The sequence below is a fragment of the Sinocyclocheilus rhinocerous genome, unplaced genomic scaffold (assembly GCF_001515625.1).
Source record: "Sinocyclocheilus rhinocerous isolate Xijiao unplaced genomic scaffold, SAMN03320098_v1.1 scaffold586, whole genome shotgun sequence".
In the NCBI taxonomy this organism is placed as follows: domain Eukaryota; kingdom Metazoa; phylum Chordata; class Actinopteri; order Cypriniformes; family Cyprinidae; genus Sinocyclocheilus; species Sinocyclocheilus rhinocerous.
In genome coordinates this window covers 422123-437491 of record NW_015631803.1, presented here as the reverse complement: position 1 = coordinate 437491, position 15369 = coordinate 422123, and the positions used below count along the sequence as shown (strand labels likewise).

Sequence of the window (15369 nt, the reverse complement as noted above, 5' to 3'; positions counted from 1 at the left end):
ACTTAGACATAACTGTTTGTATTCTTGCATTATATATGGCATTACTTTTTGTAATTAAATTATGATTCCTGTATCTACAGTACATTAGATTTTTATATGGTTTGATGTTGCTTAAATTGATCTCTTTTTTCACTAAATCCTTTCTCGTCTTTTCTGGCTTCTTCACTTGTTTCTATAACACTAAAAATAAAGCTGCTTAAAAGGTTCTTCACAGCGATGCCAAAGAAGAACCATTTTTGGTTCCACGAAGAAGCATTCAGTCTAAGATTCTTTAAAGAACCGTCTCTTTCTTACCTCTTTATAATCTGAAGAACCTTCTTTCGCCACAAAGAAGCTTTTGTGAAACAGAAAGGTTCTTCAGATGTTGAAGGTTCTTTATGGAACCATTTAGACAAAAAAGGTTCTTCTATGGCATCGTGAAGCACCTTTATTTTTAAGAGTGTATGTATTTACGTAGTTATTTATTTAGTTTACTATTATTTTTCACGTCATGTGTCTGAACAAGTCCGTGTTGCTTCCAGGTGCTTGAACATTAAAATCGCGGCTCATTACAGTGAATCTCACAGATATGGACCCTCAGGTGCCCAAAGACAAGTGAGTTGAACATCAGTTAAAGGCTTGAACAGATAACAAGAGCACAGGGGGTTTCTGCTGCTGAATCTATGTCTTTATCTAGAGTCACACCAGATGTGCAGAGGCATAACTGAGCCAAATCATATTCTAAAAACTAAAAACAAAGGCTGATATCACAATTTACTGGGTATTCTGTAGTTTTTTTTAGAAAGCTGTCTTTGTTCTGGTGCATCAAAAAACCCAGAAACCTGATGTGAATCGCTTCAACAACAGCAGTCAAACATGCCTCTTCTCGTGACAGATATAATGGCGTGTGGTTGATTTTCTTCATGCTGGGGTTGGGAACGCTGCTGCCGTGGAATTTCTTCATGACAGCTACTATGGTAAGCACTTTACGACTTGCGTCACATATTTCGTGTGAAGTCGTACATCTGGGTTGGTTTTAGCCATAGAAATGCAGACCAGAAATGCAAAAGCAAAAACGACATCCTCAAAAAACAGAAGGTTTGCACCTCTCAAGTCTGTTTATCTCACAGTATTTCACCAGTCGTCTAGCAGATCCTTCAAGTGAAGCGAATTTCTCAGTCAACACGACTGAAGAAGACTCCCGGAGTGTCTTACAGGCCAAGTTTAATAATGTGATGACGCTGTGTGCGATGGTTCCTCTGCTGGTCTTCACCTGCCTCAACTCAGTGCTTCACCAGAGGTCAGACTCATTAACACATAGTGCAGAGGTTCAGCTAACTGTGGCCTTCTAGGGTCATTTTACATCCTGAAGTCAAAAGAAACAAAATAAGAAATTAGTATGCATAAAAAGTGAAGCCTGTTTTAGGACAGTTTTTTACTTATTTATTTGAATAAATACATTTATTTGAATACATGTATACATTTATTTATTTGAATAGTTTTTATATACTCGAATAGATATTTTTTTTGAATTATTTTAAAATGTTTTTATTGATGCAAATATTTTTATTTTAATAAATATTTATTTAAATATATATTTTTATTGATTTAGCTAGATAACAATACATAAACAAAACTATTCATTTAAATAAATCAATAAATATATTTACATAAATATTTTATTCTTTTAAATAGATATCTGTATTTATTTCATTAAACACTTTTATTTTATTGATTTAAATAAGTACTTTTATTGATTAAATATAATTTATTTATTCACTAGAATTAATATTTCTATTTATTTAAATGGATAATAAAAACTACTTTTTAAATAAATATTTTTATTTTTGTGCATACATTTTTTACTTATTTATAAATAAGTATTTTATTTATTATTATTATTATTATTATTATATTACTACTGTTTTTAATTTATTTATTCCCTCATTTATTTTTGCACATTGACATTATTTTAATGTCAATTAAACACAATTTACCTTCAAATTCAATTTAACTCAAAATAAAACACAACACAACACAACACTAAAAACAAAACAAAACAAAATAAAATTAAATTAAATTAAATAAAATTAAATAAAATTAAATAAAATTAAATAAAATAATCAATGCTTGGTTTTCTTTAAGGAAAATATAAATTCGTATTCTTTCCTCTTGGATTTTGGGGTAAATTATGAGGCAAACCTGTTTTCGATCATTTTCGAGACTGTGATTGAATCTGCAGAATTCCTCAGAAGATCCGGATCGCAGGGAGTCTGACAGCCATTCTGGTGGTGTTTCTGCTCACCGCCATCCTGGTGAAAGTAGATTTGGATCCGCTGCCATTCTTCATCATCACCATGATCAAAATCATCTGCATTAACTGTGAGACGCTACAACAAATGCATTTCAACTTGCAGAAGCAGAATGGGTTGTGAATGTGATTTGATGTGATGTATTTGTGCTGATCCCAGCGTTCGGAGCGGTTCTTCAGGGAAGTCTGTTTGGGATGGCCGGACTCCTGCCAGCGTCCTACACGACACCCATCATGAGCGGACAGGGACTCGCAGGAACCTTCGCTGCTTTTTCCATGATCTGTGCCATTGCCAGTGAGTCTGCAACTACAACACAATTACAGTACCACAAATCACTCCAGCTCAACCAGTCGTCACACTAATGCATCTATAATGGAAATCTATGGCACTTTCAATGCAAAAAAACTCAAATCACACTTTTTAAATTGAAGAATAAATGTAAGCACCTAAAATACAAGCTTCACTTTTTCTAGGGTAATCATTTATATATTATTCATAAATGCAAGTGACTTAAAAAGAAGAGAAATATGGATTATATATAATTAAATAATTATTCATATTTATGTATATATATATAAACTTCTGTGTAAATGTGTTTTCAGCAATAAAAAATCCTTTATTTACAGAGTTAAAATATAAATTAAATATTATATTTTTCTATATTATATAAAATATTATATCTATTTACTCTAAATCCTTGAGTGTTAAAAAAGTGAAAAAATATTGTTTAACTTACAATTAATGAATATATAATTATAATTATTAGTATTATATGAATCATATTTTTTAAATGAATGGAATTAATTTTTGAAATAAATATTTTTATACTTTAACATTTATTTACACCGACAGTGTTACAAAAATTAAAAGTGGAAGATGTAGTTTATATATATATATAGCAATACTTATATATATATATATATATATATATATATAAACTACTTCATTGTAATTTTGGTTGTAATTAAATTGATCAAAAACCAAAGTCATGTTCATATGAAGCTCATTTTCTCTCTCAGGTGGTTCTGCTATGCACGACAGTGCATTTGGATACTTCATCACAGCGTGTGTCGTTATTTCCCTTGCAATTGCATCGTATGCTCTACTTCCTAGACTGGTAAGATCTGAGCGGCTGGAAAAAACTGAAGCCCCTGATTTAAAGCTATAAACATTTACAGTCTAATTGCTGTTTTTTTCTGTAGGCGTTTTTTCAGTACTATCTGGAGAGTCAGCAGAGCAAACCAGCTGAGGATGAGGAGAACAAGATGGATCTGCTGAAAAAAGGTGACGTAATGAAAATTCAAATCAAAACCTGGCTGAATATCAATCAAAACCCTGTTTTAAAGTTGAGCTGTCTATAGATGAGCGGCAGAAGAGCGCTGGAGACGACGACAAACAAACACCGTCCATACTGGCCATCTTTAAGAAGGTAAGCACACATTAAAATCAACAGCTGCATAGCAACAACACTCAGAACACCTTAGCATCTGCATAGCAACAACACCCAGAACACCTTGGCAACTGCACAGCAACAACAATTATAAACTCCTTGGCAACTAGATAGCAACAACACCCAGAAAACCTTGGCAACTGCATAGCAACAACACTCAGAACACCTTAGCAACTGCATAGCAACAACACTTACAAACACCTTAACAACTGCACAGCAACAACACACCGAACACATGGCAACTGCAAAGCAACAACACACCAAACACATGGCAACTGCAAAGCAACAACGCGCAGAACACCTTGGCAACTGCACAGCAACATCACTTATAAACACCTTGGCAACTACATAGCAACAACACCCAGAACACCTTGTCAACTGCATAGCAACAACACTTACAAACACCTTAGCAACTGCACAGCAACAACACTTATAAAACACCCTGGCAACTGCATAGCAATAACACTTACAAACACATTGACAACTGCATAGCAACAACACCCGGAACATCTTGGCAACTGCACAGCAATAACATTTATAAACACCTTGGCAACTGCATAGCAACAACACATCGAACACATTGGCAACTGCACAACAGCAACACTTTTAAACACCTTGGCAACTGCATAGCAACAACACCCAGAACATATTGGCAACTGCACAGCAACATCACTTATAAACACCTTGGCAACTACATAGTAACAACACCCAGAACACCTTGTCAACTGCATAGCAACAACACTCAGAACACCTTAGCAACTGCACAGCAACACTTATAAAACACCCTGGAAACTGCATAGCAATAACACTTACAAACACCTTGGCAACTGCATAGCAACAACACCCAGAACACCTTGGCAACTGCACAGCAGCAACACTTTTAAACACCTTGGCAATTGCACAGCAACAACACACTGAACACCTTGGCAACTGCAAAGCAACAACACACAGAACACCTTGGCAACTGCACAGCAACAACACTTATAAAACACCCTGGCAACTGCATAGCAATAACACTTACAAACACCTTGGCAACTGCATAGCAACAACACCCAGAACACCTTGGCAACTGCACAGCAGCAACACTTTTAAACACCTTGGCAGTTGCATAGCAACAACACACTGAACACCTTGGCAACTGCAAAGCAACAACACCCAGAACACCTTGGCAACTGCACAGCAGCAACACTTTTAAACACCTTGGCAGTTGCATAGCAACAAACACACGAACACCTTGGCAACTGCAAAGCAACAACACCCAGAACACCTTGGCAACTGCACAGCAACAACACCCAGAACACCTTGGCAACTGCACAGCAACAACACCCAGAACACATTAGCAACTGCATAGCAACAACACCAAGAACACCTTTGCAACTGCATAGCAACAACACCCAGAACGCTTTAGCAACTGCATAGCAACAGCACTTACAAACACCTTAGCAACTGCATAGTAGCAACACCCAGAACACCATGGCAACTGCACAGCAACAACACTCAGAGCACCTTGAAAACTGCATAGCAACACCCTAGCAACCGTCCACAACCATTCTCAGGATTGTGTCGGTGAGTTTTGCACAGGTGAAAGTGTGAGTTTTCTTGTATTTCTCTCGTCAGATCTGGGTTATGGCGTTCTCTGTGTGTTTCGCCTTCACCATCACCATCGGCACGTTTCCCGCCATCACTGTGGACGTTAAATCTACTATTGCTGATGGTGGAAAGTGGGGTGAGAGTTCAATGAGTCTGACTCTTTACAATTCACAGTCTGATAATGAGTCTGATTATTATGGAAGCTTATTCTTGGAATAAAATAAAAAGAGGTGATTGTAACTTTTTATACCACAAATCTTGTTTTTATATATATATATATAATATTATTATAATTGAGATAAAAGTCACAATTAAAAATTTTGCTTTTTTTTTTTTTTACTGTAATTGCAACTTTTTATCCCACAATTCTGACTCTTTTTTTTTCAATACAATTCAAGTTAACAGCTCGCAATTCTGAGGTGTTGAGATTCTGAGATTCTGAGTTTATATCTTATATTTTGGATAAACTCAGAATTGCGAGTTATAAACTCAAGTTAAAAACATGCAATCAATACTTTTTTCTTAGAGTTTATATTTCACAATTCAGACTTTTTTTTTGCAGAATTATGAGTTTATATTTTGCATTTTTGAGAGAAAAAATGTTTGAATTGGGGCATAAAAAGTTGCAATTACTTTTTTATTTATGTATTTATTTCATTCCATGGCAGAAATATGCTTTCATAAATAATGTTACAGACAACAGGGAAAAACAATACTGAATGCAAATAACCACAGTGTGTTTTGTGTGGTAAATTATTTGTGCAAGCATGAAAACAATAAAATCCAAAAGATATTTAGACCATAATTCATCTGCTGCTGTTCATGCATTTACAAACTGTGAAGTTCATTATAATATTAAAACATTTCAATGTCTGAATATGAAGACATCTTGTTTGCTGCTTGTATTAAAGCTCCTGCACACAATGACTAACTTCTCTCTGTAGAGCTGTATTTCATCCCAGTGTCTTGTTTCCTGTTATTTAACGTGTTTGATTGGCTTGGTCGCAGTCTGACCGCTGTCTGTATGTGGGTAAGAAACATAACGCAACTTCATTTTCAACACCACTTCTATTGTTTTCAAACTGTACAAACTTCTTTTTTACGAAACATTTTGATTGCAAAGTATTCAAGCACATTTTTTAGTATAAATGACTCCTGTTTTCATTGCGAAGTGTTTATGCATCTTACCGTATTTTTAGTATAAAGGACGCTTGGTCTCATATTTTCTAAGTGTTCAAACACTTGTTAAGGTCGCTCTATATATTCATATTGCTGCAGATGGATCTTCCTCTAGGGAGGATCATACAAATATTATTTTGTGTGTCTGTTTTGTGTTTATACATGGATCCTTCAGAACAATAAATCACACAAACATGCATATATTCACAAAATATGAGTCTTAGAATCAGCAGGTGGGAGGATTTACATGCAGTAATAAATACAGATGACTGGATGGATATTAGTTACTTTGAGCAATGAAATTCAGTGCAGCTGTTTAATGCAAAACACAAATGCATTCTACAGAATAGTTTATGCTATTTATGCATATGTTTTGTTGTATTATTTTCACTTTCCCTCTCTGTCTCTGTCTCTCAGCCTGGTAAAGACAGTAAGCTGCTGCCGGGTCTGTTAGTGGCCCGTGTGATTTTCGTCCCTCTCTTCATGCTCTGTAACGTCCAGCCTCGCTACAATCTGCCCGTCTACTTCTCACACGACGGCTGGTTCATCGCCTTCATGATCCTCTTTGCCTTCTCTAATGGATATCTGGCCAGCCTGTGCATGTGCTTCGGACCCAAGTGAGTAAAATACTGACAGAATCTTATCTATATTATTATTTGGACACATCAGAGTTATTATCATTAACTAAATGTAAAAACATGTTCCTTACTTGAAATAAAATATTAACTTAAAATAAAATATTTATAAAAAAAAAAACTTCAAACTTTTTGTTTCAGCTAGTTGCCAAGGAAACGCTTCTTAATTTTTGATTACCTAAAGCTCAAGTACTAAAATAACTAAAGTGAAATAAAAATGAATATAAACATATTTAAAATGACAAAAACACAACAAATTTACAAAAACTTTAAAATTAGAATAAAAACAGAACATGTAAAAATAAGATCTAAATCAAAATATTTACAAAAACTATAATAGCACATCAATGATACTAAAATAACATGATGTGATTAATGTTAGCCCAGTGGTTCTCAAGCTTGTTTTAAAATTTATATATTTATGAATTTGCAGAAATAAAACTCAGTGTCAATAAATTAATATAAGTAAATACAGTAAAACTTTGAAATTTTAGAATTCAAACATTTAGAATTGAGTTGAATGCGCTTAAGGATTCCACTCTTTGTAACCAATTAATTCGTATGTGATTTACTAGACAAGTTTTAAGGCGTAACATTTTGGGGTCTTTTGCTTTCATATTTTCTTTTAGACTAGTGAAAAGACACATCTAAAATAAAAATTAAGTATTTGTGATATTGTACCTAATATATTTGTGTCTGTACATTTAAATTATAGCACATATCCTTAAAGGCTGTAAAGTTGTCTCCTCCACTCCAGAAGCACTTACACCAAAATGTACAGTTTTATTCCTCTCTATATTCTGAAGGTTTTTACCGAGGAGTTTGTTCATACTGTACATCATTCGCTCATTTAACTCTACTATGTTACCCAAATCAAACAAGAATTTTGAACCTGGCTTCATTCAAATAGGTCAGATTCATTTTCTGGAAATATATGCAAAAGTGCTCGTTTTATTAGATAATGCATCATTTGCAACTTCGCCTTCATGTACTGTGATTAATCAACTGGAGAAGTATTGTACACTCTAAAAAATGCTGGGTTAAATATAACCCAGCGCTGGGTTAAAAAGGGACAAACCCAGCTATTGGGTTGTTTTGACCCAGTGGTTGGGTTCAAAAGAACCCAACAGCTGGGTCAAAACAACCCAAGAGCTGGGTCAAAACAACCCAACCGCTGGGTCAAAACAACCCAACCGCTGGGTCAAAACAACCCAACCGCTGGGTCAAAACAACCCAACCGCTGGGTCAAAACAACCCAAGAGCTGGGTCAAAACAACCCAACCGCTGGGTCAAAACAACCCAAGAGCTGGGTCAAAACAACCCAACCGCTGGGTCAAAACAACCCAAGAGCTGGGTCAAAACAACCCAACCGCTGGGTCAAAACAACCCATCCGCTAGGTCAACACGTCCCAACCGCTGGGTCAAAACAACCCAACCGCTGGGTCAAAACAACCCAATAGCTGGGTTATATTTAACCCAGCATTTTTTAGTGTATGGTGATAGTATATTAGCTCAAATTAAAATCAGTAGTGTCTTGCCTTAAGAACATTTCTTAATAATATTTTTTTTTTTACTCACAATTTCTATCTAATAAAACATTTTAGAGCTTAGCATATACATTATGGAAAAGATTTGATTAATTTCCATGACTAGAAATCACACTTTTAAAATAAGACCTAAATGTCCTGCTTTTCCAAGTCTATGTGAATCCAGGTGTAAAGTAAAATAGTTGAGGGGTGAATTAAAATAAGAAATGTCTTGATATTTATTTTAAACCATTTAACTGATCTTGAGGCCCCTGGTTGAGAAGCACTGTGTTAAACACATTGTCTTGTTTTTGTGGACAGGAAGGTGGATGCGAGCGAGGCGGAGACGGCTGGAGCGATCATGGCCTTCTTCCTGTCTCTCGGTCTGGCTCTCGGAGCGTCTCTGTCGTTTCTGTTTCGAGCGCTCGTCTGAAGTCTCGGTGGACACACACACCCAGCGCTCTGGACAGAGATGAGACTGAAGGAGCCTTACAGTCATACGAAGGTCCGGAGCGGCCCTCCACACAGAACAAACGCACAACATCAGCGTCACTTCAGCATCAAGACCGGATCTTGAGCCGAAAGTACACAGACTGTACACAGTACATGCTGGATGCTTTAGCCTTAAATATTATATTGTATTGCTCATAATGTAAAGGACTTAAAGCCTACACTACTGTTCAAAAGTTTGGGGTCAGTAAGATTTTTTTTTTTTTTTTTAAACAAATGTAATACTTTTATTCAGCAAGGATCCATTAAATTGGTCAAAAGTGACAGTAAACTCATTTATAAGTTTTTTGTTTCAAATAAATGCTGTTCTTTTAAACGTTCTATTCATCAAAGAATCCTGAAACATAAAATGTATCACGGTTTCCACAAAACAACCGTTTTCAACATTGATAATAATCAGAAATGTTTCTTGAGCAGCAAATCAGCAAATTAGAATGATTTCTGAAGATCATGTGACACTGAAGACTGGAGTAATGATGCTGAAAATTCAGCTGCGCATCACAGGAATAAATTACAGCTTATAATATATTCACATAGAAAACAGCTATTTTAAATTGTAATATTTCACTGTTTTTACAGTATTTTGATCAAATAAATGCAGCCTTGTTGAGCAGAAGAGACTTCTTTCAAAAACATTAAAAAATCTTGCTGACCCAAAAAGTTGGTCGTACAACCATTATTATTGTTTAAGAAATACTTGTTTTAACATATTTAGAATTATTAGTTCATCCAAAATCATCATTTACTCACTACGACAGTGTTTGGATGTGAACTATTTCTTCAAATAAATTGTGAGATTTTTATAATAGCTTCCTTTAAAGATATATTGTCACGAGAGCACAGAACAGCATGTTATTTGTATAATATTCAAACCTCTTTAGTTTTATAGCAGTTTATATTAAGTAAATATTGTATTATAGTCTTTTTTGATAAGCAGATGGACAACCATAGAGCTTTTTATGAAGGTGACGTGCATTATGATGTTATATTTAACTTATATAAAAACATCATCGTGACGTTTTTAAGCTTTAAGTGCAACGAACAAACCCACTCTACCTCGTACCATATTGAACAACTTTTTTTCCTCAACACTACATTACAAGACAACAAAGTGCCAAATATTATATGCTTTGTTATTAATAAAAACTGTTTATTTCTGCATTTGATGTCCATATGTGTGTTTGTTGTGGTTGTAACAAACCCCTTTAAATGAAGAAAACGCATAATGATAAACAAGTGAAGTTTTTCTTAACTTAAGGTGTTTGTTGCAATCATTTAAAGACCTTCAAATTGCACAATTTTATATCATACAAGGTTAAGATATCAAAAGTACTTCATCAGATCAAATACAGAATGGCCATTTGATATACAAGTTTGTTGTTTTGAGAAAAAAAAAAATACTATTCACTTCAAATATATGTGAAGAAGGCCTGTTACTTATCACTTCATTTGTAATGAAGTCTGATCCACTTTATAGCTTCACATGACGTTCTTATTTGTTTTGTGCGAGTTTTTTCTGCAGATTTTACTCTCAAATAGGCTACACTGAAAAAACGAGTAACATCTAAATTAACAATTGCACAAATTAAACAAGACAAAAAATTGCACAATGATGTCATTCCTCAAACACCTGCACAAAAACAGCAGAAACGAGAGCAGAGTTTGCGGTCACAATTTGTCTTTCCAAATGTATTTAATACAGATTTCACATATTATAACTGTAACTCACTTTTAAGCTTCTAATACTTACATTCAGAGTATATTTTGAAAATTGGAAGCCATGAACCAATGATCGAATTGAGATAGGCAGGTCGTTCCACCAGCTGGGAACCATCCAGGAAAAGGTCTGTGAGAGTGATTTTTTGCCTCTTTGGCACCACGAGGCATCGTTCACTTGCAGAACACAAGCTTCTGGAGGGCACATACGTCTAAATTAACGAGTTTTGGTATATTGGTGCAATGCCAGTGGTAGCCAAATTCCAAATTCAGTCTTTATTTAATCCTTAAAAGTGCTTTGTGTAGCTGTCTGGTACTTTGTAAACATGATTTTGTCTCCAGATTGACTGATATGAATGTGCATTAAAACTCATTTGGGTAATGATTCAGGGGATCTGATTAAATATTATATAGTAGGCTACTTGCAATAGTGTGTGTAATAAGATAGTCTGCACATGCTGTCTGAGGTTGAAGCCAAATGTTGCAGTGAAACCTGACGCTCATGTGGCCTGTCTGAAAACCAGATGACAGACGCGGGGGAAGTTACAGTGAAACTGCACAACTGCCAAGTACAAATGTGTCATTGTCAAAATTACTAATGGAAAAGCCGTATATTAATCTTATAAGTATTAAAATGAGAACTGCTCCGAAGTATGTCTATGAGAGAAAATCTGTAAAAACCTTTAAAGCAATTCTGCAAACGTATGTAATTTTGTGTATTTCAACTTTGGAATTCGTTGTCCTAATTACAGTGGAAAATCCGAAACCAAATAATGTATAATAGCTAATTGGTCTGAAACTTGCTGCGACCGTTAAAAATGTATGAATGTGTGGAGTACGAATGAAACTCGGATCTACGACATCCGCCATGTTGTCATTCTCGTTGTCATGTGACCTACCAGCGTCAGTTGCGTCGCTTTCACTGCCATTCAAAAATCCTCTCCCGCGGACTTCAGAAAAACCTTTTCGAATCTTTGAATCAACTGAATCAATGGCTTCGCAAAATGACTCACCGAATAACTCGAAACATCACACACTGGTGACGCCTGCTGGTTAAAACTATCCAAATGCAACAAAAACTCAGGCCAAACATGCATAAAAGCAGCTTTTACAAACCGATTGCAAATGTTTCATTGAAAGTATAATATAGTGAATTCAAATACCAAGGCATGTTGAAGTCCAGATTCAAATGTATAAAATGTTTAAGTCTGAAAATAAATAGCCTTTTAAGTCTTTAAGAATTGCCGTTTAAAATATTTAAATAGGCCTACTGTTCGGAAACAGAAAGTAATGCAGCTGCTTTGTTCATGGGGTTACCGGGGTAACGGATGCAGCGCCATCTGCTGTCACATTTAACAAGCAAAACGACAAAAGATAAAAAAAAGTTTTCGGAGAAATTGATCAAAATGTGTTTATGATTAAAACAAGAACCAATGGAGTCAGAAAATAAACTTAATTCAAAGGGAAAATAAGTTTTCATTCCCCATTGGCAGATATTTCAGATGTTTTAAACATAAACGCACTTCATTTTGTTCAGTTTCTCAGAAAACAAGACTTCATCAGTTAACTTTGCATCTCCAGTAAAAGATGCTTGATTCAAGGATGTATAGGTATTTGTATTAGAAAGCAAGATATTCATTTTTTGCAGTGTATGCAACAATTAATGCCATTTAAGACTTTCTCTGATTTAAAACCTTTTGAGGCTTTAGTTTGTTAAAGAGTGAATTAAGACGTTTAAGACCCGCAGAGTCCCTGCTTGACACTGAATTTAAATTCCTTCTTCATTATTTTGGCATTTGGGGAATTAAATTGAGATAAAATGAAAACGCCATCGATACTTTTCTGAAGACAGTGTGTTCCCTTCAGAGATACATACACAAACATTGTTTTGACTTTGAAATGAGCAGCACATTTAGTCGATGAAATCATAGTCTTTTGAAGTCTGATCTAGCCATATAGCGACTCTTGCATAAGTTTTGGACAAATTTTAGCAAATCTATTTGTGGCGGTCAGCGTTGATATTGTGGTGGGCTGCCATAAATAAATCAATGTATGGAAAACATGTACTTGTTACATCGTAAGAACAATGGCATCTACGTTAATATTAGTCTGTTTCATTCTTATTCATTCTTATTCTGACGTCACTGTAGCCACCGAGATCCAGTCTGTATCCAGTCCAGATGGTGGATCAGCACCTAGAGATGACCTCAACAGCCCTGAATGTCAGCGGAGACCATGTCAACTAGATGCGCCCCAGAGACAGATCCCCTCCGAAGACCCCAGACTGAGCCTTGTTTCTCCCAAGTTTTTTTTTTTCCATTTCTGTCAAATGCCAAGTACAATTCAATTTCCATTTCTGAATAAGGTGTGTTAAATATGGGAGACACACAAAATGTGCAGAGTGGTGAGTCCCTAGGACCAGGATTGAATACCACTGCTTTAGAGCAGGGGCTTTCCAAACATATTCTTGGAGCAATCAAGACATCTTGCTTAGACAACTTTTTTCCTTCTCTGCAAATGTCTCCACTGCTAAAACAACATACTACCACAACAAAATGAACAATTGTTCTGACTCTCACACACTTTTCAAAACCTTCTTTTCTCTTCTTCATCAACTCTTACAGCTGACGACTTTGTAATATTCCTCATAAATAAAACAAGAACCATCATCAGCCAATTCTCCACACCACATCCTGACAAAAACTTCATAACATCAAATACACACTCTCTCCTCCTTCTCTCCACTCTCAGAGGCAGAAGTTTCCAAACTTATCCTTTCCAATCATACTACTACCTGTCCGCTTGATTCTATCCCCACTCACCTTTTTCAAGCCGTTTCTTCTTCAGTTATACCTGCGCTCACTGACATTATCAACACCTCTCTTCACACTGGTACATTTCCCACAGCATTTAAGCAGGCTCGTGTAACCCCACTGCTTAAGAAACCCTCTCTAAATCCTGCACTTTTAGAAAACTAAGACCGGTATCCCTTCTTCTATTTATTGCAAAGACTTGAGCGAGTTGTGTTCAACCAACTCTCTATGTTTCTTGCACAGAACAACCTCCTGGACAACAACCAACCTGGCTTCAAAAGCGCCCACTCAACTGAGACTGCCCTACTCTCGGTTACTGAAGCCCTGAGACTGGCAAGAGCAGCTTTCAAATCCTCAACACTCATTTTTCTGGATCTGTCTGCTGCTTTTGACACTGTTAACCACCAGGGGCCTCATGTATAAACGTTGCGTACACACAAAATGGGCATAGAAATGTGCGTACGCTGTTTTCCACGCACGTACCTGGATTTATAAAAAATAAACTTGGCGTAAATATGTGCGCACCGTACGGATGCTCTTGACTCTACGCACTCTTTTCCTGGAGTGAGAAAATTAATCAAGTAAACAAGGATTTTAAACTCTGTTTTCATTTCGATATACACATTTACATTAAATATTCCACTCTCATTAATGAAGATAAGCACTGAAATTACATAAAGTCATTACACAAGTTAAACCAAAATTATATGAATTTAGACATAGGCCTATTTGTAGTTGATGCGCTTAATCACTTTTCCTGTGGTATGCAATGTTTTAATGACAGCGAGGAGTGCTATAATAATTCATATTTAAACTAAACTGCAGATCTCATGTTATGAGAATTTTTTTTAGCGAGAACAATGATCAATGATGCACACTTGCTTCGATAGTCAGACAATTGTATTTACACTGCAATAAATATAGGCCTATCTGTTTCCACTAAAAATAGCTAAAAGATGTTCACCTTTTCAACAAAACTGCATAAATTTGATTTGATTTGAATTGTTTAAAACAATTGAAATACTATTTGGCCAGTGGAAAAGAATGAGGTCAAGTATATTCTAAAATAGGCTATTTATCTGAGAACTAAAAAGTTTTGTTTTTATGGATATTTTGATATATTCTAAAACATTCTGGATTATTTTGGCAATAAAAATTAATGTGGCACAAATGGCATTTAGTCCGTATCTCATATTTCCTTAACGTCTTGTACCTTTGACGGTGTTAAACATGGTGCAACGTGGATGGGAATATCAGCAATATCAGCAATGATATGCAGATGAGGTTATGCATCAGAAAACTAGGCGTTGTAAGCTCCATATATGGTTAATTCGGTGAGGAGACAGGTAGAGATGCACATACGCACAATCTTCCCCTGACTGGGATTTATAAAGGGATTTTTGCGCAGGTTCTGGTGTATGCATGGTTTTATAAATCTGAAAACTTTTGTGCGTACGCAAAATCTTTTGTGCGTACGTACACTTTTAGGGTGAAATCTATAGAGAGTTTAATACATGAGGCCCTAAGAGCCTTCTGTCCACTCTCCAGTAGACTGCACTCCAGTGGTTCAAGTCTTACCTCTCTGGTAGGTCTTTCAGGGTGTCTTGGAGGGGCTAGGTTTCTATGTCACAACTTCTTGCTACTGGGGTTCCTCAGGGC

At 35.8% G+C, this 15369-nt stretch overlaps 1 protein-coding gene across 5 annotated transcripts in view; it reads left to right on the top strand.

Moving 5' to 3' along the window:
- Positions 1-9383, top strand: part of LOC107741993 (equilibrative nucleoside transporter 1-like) — a 24087-nt gene extending 14704 nt beyond the window's left edge. For 4 of the 5 annotated variants that reach the window (XM_016554837.1, XM_016554838.1, XM_016554836.1 and 1 more), the window contains exons 2-13: positions 522-594; positions 875-956; positions 1110-1279; positions 2222-2361; positions 2451-2585; positions 3311-3408; positions 3494-3575; positions 3653-3720; positions 5359-5467; positions 6276-6361; positions 6928-7127; positions 8993-9383. In XM_016554837.1, the coding sequence (XP_016410323.1) occupies positions 569-594; positions 875-956; positions 1110-1279; positions 2222-2361; positions 2451-2585; positions 3311-3408; positions 3494-3575; positions 3653-3720; positions 5359-5467; positions 6276-6361; positions 6928-7127; positions 8993-9104 (1308 nt within the window). In that variant the 5' untranslated portion in view covers positions 522-568 and the 3' untranslated portion in view covers positions 9105-9383. The remainder of the gene's footprint in view (positions 1-521; positions 595-874; positions 957-1109; positions 1280-2221; positions 2362-2450; positions 2586-3310; positions 3409-3493; positions 3576-3652; positions 3721-5358; positions 5468-6275; positions 6362-6927; positions 7128-8992) is intronic. The other variant, XM_016554839.1, reaches the window with a different exon arrangement.
- Positions 9384-15369: the final 5986 nt, after the last annotated feature.